Source organism: Myotis lucifugus, unplaced genomic scaffold (genome assembly GCF_000147115.1).
Source record: "Myotis lucifugus unplaced genomic scaffold, Myoluc2.0 scaffold_372, whole genome shotgun sequence".
Lineage (NCBI taxonomy): Eukaryota > Metazoa > Chordata > Mammalia > Chiroptera > Vespertilionidae > Myotis > Myotis lucifugus.
This window is the reverse complement of record NW_005871420.1, coordinates 35,376-49,522: the sequence shown is the minus strand read 5'-3', so window position 1 is coordinate 49,522 and position 14,147 is coordinate 35,376. Positions and strand designations below refer to the sequence as shown.

Below are 14,147 nucleotides of genomic sequence, written 5' to 3'. Positions count from 1 at the left end.
ACACCTCACACCACACCACACCACACCCCACAACACCCCACCCCACCCCACACCATCTTTTCAGCACGTACACAGTCTCCCCTAACAAGAGAACCGTCCTTTTCAGATCAAGAGCCTGTGCTCGCTCACTGTGACAGAAGAGCGATTTCCAGATCTGGGCTGTTTCTCTTTCCTTTGAGCACCCCCTCCCCTGGCCCCTGCCCCCTGTGGACACAGCATCAGTGTGAAGGCCTGCAGAGGGAGGCACTTGGGCGAGGACGCACGCGCACCCTTCTGTGTTAATTCTGGACCCTTAACACGCCTAGGCCGTGAAATACAGACCTGTATCTGCTTGTCATTGGCCTCCATCTTGGTGGTCAGGGCAGCCAGTCTTTCGGTAAGCTCCTCCCTCTCTGCAAGGCTCCTGTCTTCACAAAGTGTCTGCAGGGCCTGCAAGGCGTCTTTGGTCTTCAGCAATTTGCTGTCCGTTTCTTTCAGTTTCCGAGATACGATTCTTTCCTTTTCTTTGGATTTCTTAAGTAGCTGCCTTAAATTTTTAACTTCATTCTGATGTTTAGCCATAATCTGAGGTACATTATTTTGTGAAGTCTCATATCTTCCTATAGCTTTCAAGTGCCTAATCTCAAGCTGTTTCAATAATTGGTTTTCTAAGGCCGTGGCTTCCATCTTACGATGTATATCAGTTAATTCGTTTTTCAATTCTTTAATCTTATGGAGCCTTGCTGAGAGCACGCGCTGAGTTATGGCATCTCTTCTCTGGGTGATCATATTGATTTTAGAACTTAAAAGTGATGCATTCCACTTCTGCTTTTTTTCAACTGAGATTTCCTTCTGACCTGTTAAGCAGATAATCCAGTTAGTTACTAGATACAAACATATCTATATATCTATATATCTATATCTATATCTATATCTATATCTATACCTATATATAGATATATATATCTGCAGGTATGCAAATATGTACACCTCCCTCTCCTGCACAGATGTACATATTCATGAGAGCTAGAAAAGGGAAAGAACTAACATTGAATGAATATCCATGCTTAGGCTAGGCCCTTTATATATAGCTACCTCATTTAATGCAGTTCTTTAAGGTCAGTAATAGTCTATTTTATAGCTAGACTTTTTTAGTTGTTTGTCCAAGGTTATGTAACCACGAAGTGACAGAGTGGATTGAAAGCCAGGTCTTCTTTGACTCTGAAACCTGTACTTATATCTTTTATAAAGCTAAACTAAAGCTCATGAAAATAGGTAACATTTATTAAGTGCTATTATATGTCAGACATTGAACTACTGTTTTATACAGATCAGATGTAATCCTTCTAACAATATCTTATGGGGCAATTAGAGTGTAACATTAAAGCCCAATGTAATATGTGAATATCTCATATGTTCAAAAACCCATTTAAAAACCATCACACTGCTTAGATAATATATACAGATATTCAATTTTTCAATACATCCAACAAAGACCCTTTTTCTTCCATTACTTTGGCTGGGCACCAAATAAAGTAGTCAGGGGGCTTGTGTTCAGGAGTTTATTGAAAACAAAATGTTTCTAAACAATGTTATAGCAAACTTATAAGCACCAAGCTTACATAATTGAATTTGAGTATGTCAAATGTATGTGCAACATCACTTATTGTCATCCTATTTTAAAGATGAACAAACTGATGCTTAGCGATGTCACTTGTCAATGGGCACAAGTAAGTGGAAAGACAGAACCCAGGTCTGTGTGCCTACACCACTGCCTCATACCTATATTCTTTTGTATGATGTATATGTTTACATGTATATAGTATATGTATGTGTGCATCTGTGTATGTAAACAAATGTGTGTGCATGTGTACGTATTAGTATATTTGTATTGAGAGAGACTGAGTCTGGATTCTAGAATCTAAAATATCTGGTCCTCATCCTGGAGAGAGAGGGACTGTCATGGCCAAGGTCACTGGTGTCCTAACCTTAGGCTCCTGGCCAAGTGTGGACACATCCTCTGAGACATGGCTTAGTATGTTTGGTTTGGGAAAGGCGGTTCGGCCTGGGATAGAAACAATGAGCCAAAAGAAACAGCCGGTGCTTTCTGGGGATACAACAGTTGAATCCTGGCTGTGAAAGACCACATGGATTTGACCACCGTTAGTGTCTGTATACATCAATTATTTTTTTTATTAGTTAAGGTATTACAAATGTGTCCTCATCCCCCCCATTAACCCCCAACCTCCACACCCGCCCTGCACACTCATGCTCCCATCCCCCTGTTGTCCATGTCCTTTGGTTTGGCTTATATACATGTATACATCAATTATAGATGAACTGTCTTTACAACTGTGCCGCCAATGGCATTTATTTTCCCACTGGCGACAGCGGAGTAGGGCTGTGGTTGAATATTGAGTATTTTGGAATCAGCTTTTGAGCACATTGAAAACTGGAAAGCACAGACCAGAGTCTGTGACACCAATGAGAAGGGCAGTGAGCAGGTGCTTGTGGTTGTGTCGAGGCCACTTGAATAGCCTGGGCAGTGGCTAGGGGAACCCTAAACCCAGGCCATGTGGATCAGGCTGGATTAAAACAGGGGTGGGTGGCAGTGTCACGTTCTATGCCATGTCCACCATGACTGAACTTGATCTCCAGCTTGTACTGTCTTCCAGCTCTTGGGTGACATGACCCTGAACTGGAGAGGGAGTTCTCTGAGACTAGAAGGGTGAGGGGTGGTGGGTCACGTGGGCAGGGAGGCTTGTGTCCCTGACTCACATGTATTCAAGTGACTGGAGGGTGGGAAGTCAGAATGAGTGGGCGCCTGGGGACTAACCCCACAGCCCTGGCCAAGGCCATAGGTGGGGATGTAAACAGAGGGCCTGGGTGCTTTGAAAAGAGGAGGTGTCAGCCTTTGAAAGATCACATGGGCCTCACTGGTGTGACTCAGTGGTTGAGCATCGACCTATGAACCAGGAGGTCTTAGTTTGGTTCTTGGTCAGGGCACATTCCTGGGGTTGCGGGCTTGATTCCCAGAAGTGAGTGTGCAGGAGGCAGCCAATCAGTGATTCTCTTTCATCATTGCTGTTTCTTCTCACCCTCTCCCTTCCTTTCTGAATCAAGAAAAAAAAAATCACATGGGCTTGGACAAGAACACATAAGTGATAAAAATAAAGGACCAGAGGCTTTTCTGAAAATCTTCTTGTCTGTGAAAGGTCTTCCATATGCCCTCTACTCCCCAAACACACCTGAGATTACATTTCTCGCCTACCCTACTAGGCGGGCCCAAGAGAATAAGCCAGTTTGCTCCAGAAAGGTAAATATATCACTTGCCATTGGAGTGGTAGAGAACAATTTCATATTCTACACATCATGCATACTTATGTAACTATAAAGCTGTAGAAAATGAAAATAGGGTTTAATCCTTAATGCTTTTATACCTCATTATCCTAACCTACACATAATAAGGGTAAAACTTACAATTTCTATCCCACTTCACACAATTAAGGCAGATTTAGCTTAATGATTAAACTACTCTTGGGATATTTAATTTTAAACCACTGAGCTAAGACATTCAAATTAAGTTAATTCATCAAAAAAAATGTACATTTAAGTCCATAGTTAACCAAAAAGGCGCTCATCACATTACTTACAAGGCAACGTGCTCTTCTGAACATTACAAGAATGTGCCCCACTCACGCTTTCCCGTGCCAGCCTCCTCCTTCCCGGGTCACCCTACCCTCCTGTCTAGGAGCCATTGTCTTCCATCCCCACCCCCGTTTCCCCTTGGCCTCTTCTGGTCTCTTCCTCTTTGTTTCAGTGTCTCGTTCTATCATCACGGCCTTCCACGCCCTCAGTCTGGTTCTGCTCCTTATCCTGAGCCATATTCCCATCACTCCTGCGGCCTGCCCTCCACCAGGTTCTCTCTCTTCCAGGTAACGCTATATTTCACCGTGATAGAGATGCCCACCTCCGCCAAGGACCAGGGTAAGAAGAGGGTCAAAGGAAGGGCCCTTTCCCTTTCTGTTCTCCACAGTTCCCGCTGTTAGTCTGCGGGCGAGGGTCTCCAACACTTGCCTTCATCTTCCACCTGCACCTGACCAGACCACAGGGCCAAAGGCGTGCTGCCGATCGCATGCAGTGAAGTAACTTCTTTTTCGGTATACCCATGTTTTGAATGACTATCACATATTTTGGCACTGTATTAGCAAACACATCAAAGAAGAATATACGGGTGGGGCAAAAGTAGGTTTATAGTCATGAGTGCGTGAAACACAGTTATTCTCATATTACTACTTATTAATTATTGTATTATTTTCCATATGAACAACTATAAACCTACTTTGGCCCTCCCCTGTATAATTGAAAGAGTGCTGAAAGTACATTTTCTACAAAAGATACAGTTTTTAAAAATTAAATTGTAGATATACAGTATATTGCTTGCTATTATTTACATTGGTTTAGGTAAATCTCTTAATACTTGACCAAAGCAAAAATCCTATCAAACTGAAGTCCTCATTTCATCCTTATAATTTTTCTCTAGGAAATATCTTTCTGCCATAAGCTTTGCTTTTCTAAGCTGGGACTTGAACATGATCTCTGATGTTATTATTCTTTAGTGAATCCCAGGTCTCCATTGGTGGTTCCTAATCCAGTGTTCCCAGCCCCTGAAGGTCAGCCATCGACTCTCCATGTATGAGAATGATGAGCAGATGCTGACCATCCACGGAGAAGGGGCTGCACTGGCGAAAACATTAAGCCTCTTAGCTTTGGGTTAGAATTATATCAATTACTTGCTGCTGAAATTTCTTTGGCAGATACTTGCAAAACATGAGCTGTAAGGGAACAAAAGAATACAAGGATAAACCTAGGAAACACGTTATCATTCTATGACAAAGTTTGATGTGACAACAAGTGTTTTAAGTTCCTGATGCACTGGTACAAGGGTCCTCAGGGGCATGTGATTTGAGTTGAAGATGCACCCAATATTTAAAACAATTTCAGAGTATTCATACACAAAAGTGCCCTTCAGAATTTGAGTGCACTGTCAGGTGACTGAATTAATTTAGCTTACTCCCAGTTTATGGACAAGTATCTCGCACAAAACACATAATAAATATCTGTGGAACAAATAAATGAAGAATCAGTTTTAAATAGTTAAATCATAAGGTGCTTAGAACTCAAAATGCAGTTCATTTCTCATAGAAAGTTTTACAAATGCTAACAGCCTTCCCACAGTCCCACAAAAGTGTAGAGTCCAGTGGTTCTCAACCTGTGGGTCGCGACCCCTGAAAATACATCCTGCATATCAGATATTTACATTACGATTCATAACAGTAGCAAAATTACAGTTATGAAGTAGCAACAAAAATAATTTTATGGCTGGGGGTCACCACAATATGAGGAACTGTATTAAACGGTCGCGGCATTAGGAAGGTTGAGAACCACTGGGTAGACTCAATATACAATGCAGTAGATAGATCCATGGTCCCTTGTCATAACCCTTGGGGCTATGCTGTTTCTGAACTTGGGGGTCTTGTTTTTTAAGGTGCATGTATGGTATTTTCCACAGTGCTTCCATTCTAGTAGGGTTGGGGACAGCATACTTTAATCAAATAATACTTTTAGGTGAAATAGATTTAACTATCCACACTAAGTGAAATAAAGATCAGTCTCATGTCAGTTCAAATCAGGTTTGTTTTTTTAACATGAATTTCATGCCCAGCCGGCCTGGCTCAGTGGTTGAATGTCCACCCATGAACCAGGAAGTCATGGTTTGATTCCTGGTCAGGGCACATGCCTGGGTTGTGGGCTTGATCCCCAGTGTGGGGTGTGCAGAAGGCAGCTGATCAATGGTTCTTCCTCATCAGTGATGCTTCTATCTCTCTTTCCCTCTCCCTCCCTTCCTCTTTGAAATCAAATAAAAATATATTATAAAACACGTAAATTTCACATATACTTCATGTGTATAATATATGTGAAAATCCACTGCAAACCTAAAAAAATTTTATTGATTTTGAGAGAGAGAGAGAGAGAGAGAGAGAGAGAGAGAGAGAGAGAGAGACATTGATTTTGTTGTTCCACTTATTTATATATTCACTGATTGGTTCTTGTATGTGCCATGACTGAGGATCAAACCTGCAACCTTGGCGTATCAGGATGATGCTCTAACCAACTGAGCTACCTGGCCACGGCCCAAATCAGGTTTTTGTTGCTAAAGTAGTTTTGGTGCCAAACATATGAAAAATGTTTGGTTATCAGAGCTTCCTAAGTCTCCAATGCAGCTAAGGGAGCGTGTAACCGTGGAAGCTGACTGCGATGCATGTTCTGGTGTGCTAACCGCTTCCGAATGCCGGAGTCCCACTGTGAGGGGGGTGCTGGGCTTTCCGTCTTCTGCCCCAGGCCTTCCCAGTGGGTCTGGGACTCCCACCTTCTAGAAAAGGGGCTTCTAACCTCCTGAGAATCTGCTGAAAGCTGATTCTCCCTAGAAGAGTTCACAAACGGAACTCTGCATAGAAGTTCATGGGGTTCACAGGCAAGGGTCTTAGGTTAGGAGCCCCTGCTCTCTAGCTAGGAAGAGGGGGAGCTGGAGATTCTAGACGACACAGACATGGCACAGAGTCCTAGTCAGGCTGCGGTGACAGCTATTGGGTAAATGTGACAGACGTGCCCCACACTTACAGGCTGTTACTTTCCACCTGTTGACTCATGGCAGTTCTCATGGTCACAGTGGAACAGTCCCGGCTGTTTCTCACATAAACAATCTTTATAAGCCCAGGACTGCCTGCAATGGGAGGGGGTGAAGCAGTCTGGGCAGGGAGGCAGGGAGTGAGGAGGTCAGGCCATCACCAGGCTAATTCCAATTTAGACAGGAGTTGAAGGTGTTGGCACTTCTAAAGCCCACAAGGAAATGACATAGTCAACAGCCTTTTGCCATCTCTGTTTCAAAAGATTATCTTTGTCATATGCCTCACCAGAGTTGGAGAACATCTTTTCGGGCTGTTGAAACAGGAATTGGTATTTCATTGGTGATTCACACCAGAATTTTCCAGCTGAGATGTAAGGCAAGAAGCCACTGAGATCCAAGCACCGTGGTGCTCTGTGACAAGGCCACCTGTTAACTAGAAAGGGAACCAGCCTCACTGCGGGCTCCAGCAGGTGAACATGCAGAGGGCTGGCACGGCATTGTCAATCTAACTCTCGGTTATTCTGTAATTATTTTTTTTTCTTTTGTCATCAAACATCTATTGAGGGTATGACCATTTTTGGCTGGTTTCTTCTTCTGAATACAAAAAGTGAATTTAAAAATAAGTCATCTGTGAAAGTAGACTAAATTCCAAGTCTGCAAGTTCTGTACCAAGTATAGACCATCCAGCTCGCGGGAAAAGTAACCAGCAAAGCACAGCCCTTCGTAATTATTCTTAATTTCTCTACTTCCAAACTCCTTCCGTAAAACTTTACTTATAATACATGTGGGCAATGTGAAAAGGTAATAAAAGTGAATGTGGCCACTTCAAATATTAGTGCCTTAAATAATGATGTCAGTGTGAGCAGACCTTGGGTCTCGGTTGGGACATTTTGCTTACCTTTAGGTTGGAAGAGTTCAGAAACGTAGTTTTTCTTCTCCTTTTTTTCCTTTATCACAGGCTTCTCTAAATAGTGTCCATTAGCGGCTGTTTCTGAACGTTCAGAGAGAAAGTCTTCTGAGTAATCATAGTAAGAAATTAGGCTGCAGGAGCACTGAGATCTGCTGTAGTCCACGCTCTTATCGGAGGCGTTGCCATCCCCGGGAAGTTCGGCTGGGCTGGGGCTGCCCCTGGGCTCCTTGGGTAGCTGGCTGCTTTCCAGGGCCACGGCGGGGAAGTGCTCATCGCCATGGTTGCCTGCTGCGCCAGCCAAAGACATAGCACACCTGATGGAAGAAAGGGGCTTTTAGATCCATAGCCATTGACATTAAAATGGACCTGTGTGTTATTACATTGAACTATCTCTCTATATAAAAGCCCAGCAACCGGAATGGCAGAATGACCAGAACGACTGATCCAGTCTGATCCAGGCCCCAATTGGCCCCCAACACCTCAATTAGGGGCAGGGCTGGCTGCCAACCACCCACGGCCCCTCCCCGCTGCCAGCCCAGCCTAATGGGCCCCCATTATGGTGGGCCAGCCGGACCCCACCCATGCACGAATTTGTGCACCGGGCCTCTAGTAATGGATAAGTAAGAATTCTGAAGTATTTTCTGGAACCATTTCAGTTTGGTTTTTATAATTTTCTACATAAACTATAAGAACCCTGAGACCAGACTTTGGTGAAATTATATTCACAGGTAATATAAGATAAAGTTCCTACCAGATAGAAGCAATGTCAACAATTTACCAATTAGTGAATTGTACTCTTGCTCTCCAAGCCTGTCTGCTTGTTGGGTTTTTGTTTTTTTTTTTTTGCCTTGCTCAGAACTGAAGAAAGTGATTGCATTTGCTCGGTCTGGAAGGCTCATATAAAATGCAACACTTACGAAACCCAGACGTATTTGCCCAAATGTATACACTTTTCTTTACTAACGATGAATCACATACTTTTAAGATTAAAGATACAGATCAGAATTAATCTACTTGATCCATAATTATATTTTAATTCAGGAAATTTGCATTCCTTTTTATGTGTTACTTAGACTACTATAACATGAACATCATTTCCCTGATTATATTCTACATGATGACAGAAGAAGCAATAAAAAAAAATGTTGATTTGCATAAGAAGATCATCCAGGGATCGGAATCCTTTTGAAGAAAATGCACTGAGTGGGAAATTTACATTTGTTTAGCAAATAACTAACCATATTTTCAGCTGTACAAAACCCAAACTTTTATAAAGAATGGATTTGGGCCCTAACCGGTTTGGCTCAGTGGACAGAGTGTCGGCCTGCAGACTGAAGGGTCCCAGGCTCGATTCTGGACAAGGGCATGTGACTTGGTTGCGGGCACATCCCTAGTAGGGAGTGTGCAGGAGGCAGCTGATCGATGTTTCTCTCTCATCGATGTTTCTCACTCTCCCTTTCCCTTCCTCTCTGTAAAAAATCAATCAATCAATCAATATATATATATATAAAGAATGGATTTGGGGGAAAAATCAAACTAAGTTTGTCTAGTTATTATACAATTAACTCTTCAATGTAAAAAATAAAAATATTATTTGGGAACTAAAGAATGGTACAGTAGACTTCAAATAAATATATTTAAAAGATAAAAAAAATAATGAGTCCTGGTTGGTGTGGCTCAGTTGGTTGGAGCATTGTCCTGTGCACCAAGGGGTTGTGGCTTTAATTCCCGGTTAGGGCACATACCCAGGTTTCAGGTTTGATCCCCAGTTGGGGCACATATGGCAGGCAACCAATCAATGTTTTTTTCTCTCTCTTGTTCTCTCTCCCTTTCCCTTCCTCTCTCTCCACTTAATATAAATTTATGTTGCTATGAAAAAAGCTCCTAGATTTATTGAATTTTGAGTCCCACCTATGGTTGCCTTGGCAGGGCCAGACCAAATGAATTTGCGGGCCTTATACAGCCCATGGGCTGGTCGTTTCTCACCCCTGCCTTAGAGTTTTGCCTGTCCTTGTTCCTCCCCACCTCTTCTTACTCATGACCTTGGCTCCTAATTTCCTCCCCATGCATCTTGACAAATCCAGATTGCCTGAACATGGTTGCTAACCCACAAGAATAATTTGGCTTTTACCAGTTGTTCCTGCCACAAGCTAAACTTTGACCTCTCCTCTTCACCCCCAACTCAGAACACGCCTTTGAAAAATCGCCTCCTGGGCACTGTGGGACAAAGGCTTCTTTCAAGGGTGCTTTTCATGTTACAGTCACAGGTTGTCCGGCTGCCACCAACCTGGGTGTGTGACAGAGTAGGTGACAGACAATTTGCAGGCTGACCAACTTGGGTTTGAATCTGGGTCAGTCACTTAGCTAAGTGATCTTGGCTATTTGTAAATGTAAGAACACCAACGTTACAGGGGAAATGGGTCGAAAATACCTATCCCAGTACGTCACACAGTCAGCAATCAACACACAGTAGGCTCCCTCCCTGGAAGGGTAATTCTGGGACCAGACCAGGACTGTCAGGGACGCTACTGGAGTCTGCACGTGATGGATGTGAGTGGGTCGGTTTCCCATTACTTATTTAACCTGGAACAACTCCTTGGGTAATCTCATTAGACTGAAACGCCCTGAAGACAGACTCTGTCTTTTTTTTTAAAAAAAATATATTTTTATTGATTTCAGAGAGGAAGGGAGAGGGAGATAGAAACATCAATGATGAGAGAGAATCATTGATTGGCTGCCTCCTGCCCGCCCCCTACTGGGGATCAAGTCCACAACCCAGGCATGTGCCCTTGACCAAAATCGAACTTGGGACCCTTCAGTCTGCAGGCCGACACTCTGTCCACTGTGACTAAGCCAAACCAGCTAGGGCGACAGACTCTGTCTTGTTCCGGTTGTAGCTTCAGGCCTAGCGTGGTGCTGCCACCCAACCACTATTGTAAATGCCTGAATGGTGATCATACCACCACCTACTGTGTGCCAAGTACGGAGGTAGGCGCTTACATATATTAGCTTACTTAAGTATGATGATATTGCCGAGAAAGTGGCATCATTAACCCTATTTTACAGATGAGCAAATTAAAGCGCAGAACGGTTAAGTAACTTGTCCAAGGTCACTAAGCTGGTGAGTGGAAGCCCTGAGCTTTGAATCCAGGTCTGTCTGCCTTTAAAGTTCTTTTCACTGTGCCACACTGCTTGACCCAAAATGGACATCATCGGGCTCAACTCATTTATCACGACAACCTTAAAATGTCAGAGTCTGTGAAAACCTGCAGGAGGCCTGTGGGAACTGCATGCTATTCAGCTCCTGTTATTTTACCTCTGCCAACAATGCAGCTAAAAGACAAAAAGTCAAGGCATCACAGGCTTAACAACCGTTTAGATTAATCAGTATAACTCACTCTGAATCTGGTGTGATAGGAACAGCCAGACGATAAGCAGGTTAGGTGGAGGGGTGATCCCCTCCCTGCCTAAAGCAGAACAATGAGATTTGAGGATGTGGCTGTACCACCTCCATTGTTTTAGATTTCCTCTGAGTCACACGCTCACCCTGTGTGTGATACAGTACAGAATGGCATCCTGCTGCCTTAGTTCAATAAGCATTGGTCAAACATGGGGGGAAAAATGCAGCTCTCTGGAAGATTCTGTCTGTTAAATATCAGTTTTCTCATTGATCTGATAAAATTTGATCGATTACTAGTACCAGACCTGTAACTACACTTTTAAGTTGATTACATTGTTTTAGACTGTCTTTGTATTAATATAAATAGGCTATACTTCACCACTTTTATCAGTAAAAACATATATGGATTTCTGATTATGTGGTGCATTATTGAAAAAATCCAGGCCCTAGGCCAACTACCTCATGTTCTTCTTAATGAACTGAATAATTAATTAAAAGTTTAGTCAAAGAACATTTATTTAGTGTCTGCTGGGCACAAACTTCTGCCGTCAAGGATTTGAAAGCAAGCAAAGCTAGTAATCGTGTAATGCTTGTTATAGTTAGCACACTAGATTTTGATATATGAAACTTATGGTAGCACATAGTTCAGGTATTGACAGCATTTATACTTTGAACCATCAGTGTTTCCAGTATAACACTGCCCGTTGTACTGCACTTGAGGCATAATTTCACCATGTCTCTATCATTATAGGGTTTATAGTAGTTTCTTTACTGTTATGACTCAGAAATTCAACCCACAATTAAAAAGCAGGTGGGGAGGGTAGTAAAGGGAAAAGGGGGCCAAATACATGGGGATGGAAGATGCTGGGGCTGTGGGTGTTGGCACACAATGCAATATACAGATCATGTATCACAGAAATGCACACTTGGAACTTATATGATCCTATAACCAGTGTCACCCCAATAAATTTAATAAAAACAACAAACAACGATGCCCTAGCCGGTTTGGCTCAGTGGACAGAGCATTGGCCTGTGAACTGAAAGGTCCCGGATTTGATTCTGGTCAAGGGCACATGCCTGGGTTGTGGGCTTGATCCCCAGTATGGGGCGTGCAGGAGGCAGCCAATCAATGATTCTCATTCATGATTGATGTTTCTATCCCTGCCTCTCTGAAATCAATAAAACTATATATATATATATATATATATATATATATATATATATATTTTTTTTTTTTTTTTTTTTTTTTTTTTTTACAGAGAGGAAGGGAGAGGGATAGAGAGTCAGAAACATCAATGAGAGAGAAACATCAATCAGCTGCCTCCTGCACACCCCCTACTGGGGATGTGCCTGCAACCAAGGTACATGCCCTTGACCAGAATCGAACCTGGGACCCTTCAGTCCGCAGGCCGATGCTCTATCTACTGAGCCAAACTGGTTAGGGCAATAAAACTATATTTTAAAAAATTTGAAAAAATTCTAAAACAAAACAAAACAACAACAACGAAAACACTGTTCTAAATTTTAAAAATGTGATCCAGTTGATCATGCTTTTCTGGAACACCCCATGGTGAAGGAGTAACTACATGTGACAATAATAAATTTGTATATCATGTTCATTTAATTACAGAATTAGAAATAGGAATGTTCAAGGTCAAGAAATACATCTGGGTCATTCTGAATACTACATTCAGTTGTCTTCAGTCCTGCTTTTGCAACAAGGCAGACAAAAGAATGAACACATGCTAGAAAGTTTAAGACGAATGAACACATACCTGCCACTCTTTATCCACCTTGCCTAAGATGTAGGAAGATCAGCTGTGTGTTGGAGCGGAGGGTTCCTCACACTGCAGTATTTATTTATGGGGTTTCCAAGGTAGTATTTTTGGACATGTTTTGGCCTCTTTTTAAACAAAGAATATATTTCAAAAAACCTAGAATGATATTACAGAAAGAAAATGTTAAGATCTCACAAATTAATATGGAAACTTGGTGTCAGATAAAGGTGAAGAAAGTGGGGAGAGACGGGCTAGGACCTGGTCTGGAACTCAGAACAAAAGTGAATCCTTATTTCATTCCTCACAATGAAATAAATATAAGAGAATTAAAGATGTAAATGTTAAAAACAAATCTTAAAAGAAAACAAGGAGTGTGGTAAGAAATAAAGCCCAGAGGCCACATAGGAAACAATTAGTAAAAATGGCTGCATAAAAAATTTAAATTTCTGTGTAACAACAACAACAAAAAATCAAGTTAAAAGGCACATCAGAAACTGGGTAAACTATTTTCAATATATAAAAAAGAGCTAATTTCCTTAATTTACAAAGGACCCATAATAATCCATTAGTAAAATGGGCAAAGGGTATGAACATATTACATAAAAAGCACATTACAGAAACATAGACAACCAATATGTAAGATGTTCAGACTTACTCTAAATTAATTAAATGCAAATTAAGACAATTAGATTCCAGTTTCATCTATCAGAATGACAAAAATTAAAGAATTGGATGAAACACTGTCATTGTAACTATGATGAACGGTAATACTGATTCTGCATAGTCGTTTAAAAACTCAAAGAATGAAGTATATCTCTGTTGATGTGTAAATGCAGAGATCTCCAAGACAAGTTCATTTGCTAATCAGTGTTTACATGTAGTTCATTATGCATTATAATAAAAGGATTTAAAATCCCACTTTTAAGATTTGAGACTTGCTTGGCCATATAAAAGAACAAAGTCTTACTATTTGTGACGGCATGGATGGACATGCTAAGTGAAATAAGTCGGACAGAGAAAGACAAATACCTTATCATTTCACTCATGTGTGAAATCTAAAGAGTAAAATAAATGAACAAACAGGACAGAAATGGGCTCATAGATACAGAAAACAGACTGAGGGTTGCAAGAGGGGAGGGGGTTTGGGAAACTGGGTGAAAAAGGCGAAAGGGTTGAGAAGTACAAATTGGTAATTACAAAATAGTCATAGGGATGTAAAGTACAGTATAGGAAATATCCTTTATAATAAAAGGGTAATATGCAAATTGACCCTAATGGCAGGATGACTGGTCACTATGATGTGCACTGACCACCAAGGGGCAGACGCTCAATGCAGGAGCTGCCCACTGGTGGTCAGTGCCCTCCCACAGCAAGAGTTCTGCTGAGTCACAA

The 14,147-nt window shown here is 41.8% G+C and overlaps 1 protein-coding gene across 2 annotated transcripts in view; it reads right to left on the bottom strand.

Moving 5' to 3' along the window:
* Positions 1–14,147, bottom strand: part of LCA5L (LCA5L, lebercilin like) — a 26,613-nt gene that overhangs the window by 9,881 nt on the left and 2,585 nt on the right. The window contains exons 2-5 of one of the 2 annotated variants that reach the window (XM_023765042.1): positions 12,753–12,911; positions 7,566–7,891; positions 6,954–7,100; positions 322–836 (exon numbers count right to left, since the gene is read on the bottom strand). In XM_023765042.1, the coding sequence (XP_023620810.1) occupies positions 322–836; positions 6,954–7,100; positions 7,566–7,884 (981 nt within the window). In that variant the 5' untranslated portion in view covers positions 7,885–7,891; positions 12,753–12,911. The remainder of the gene's footprint in view (positions 1–321; positions 837–6,953; positions 7,101–7,565; positions 7,892–12,752; positions 12,912–14,147) is intronic. The other variant, XM_006101538.3, reaches the window with a different exon arrangement.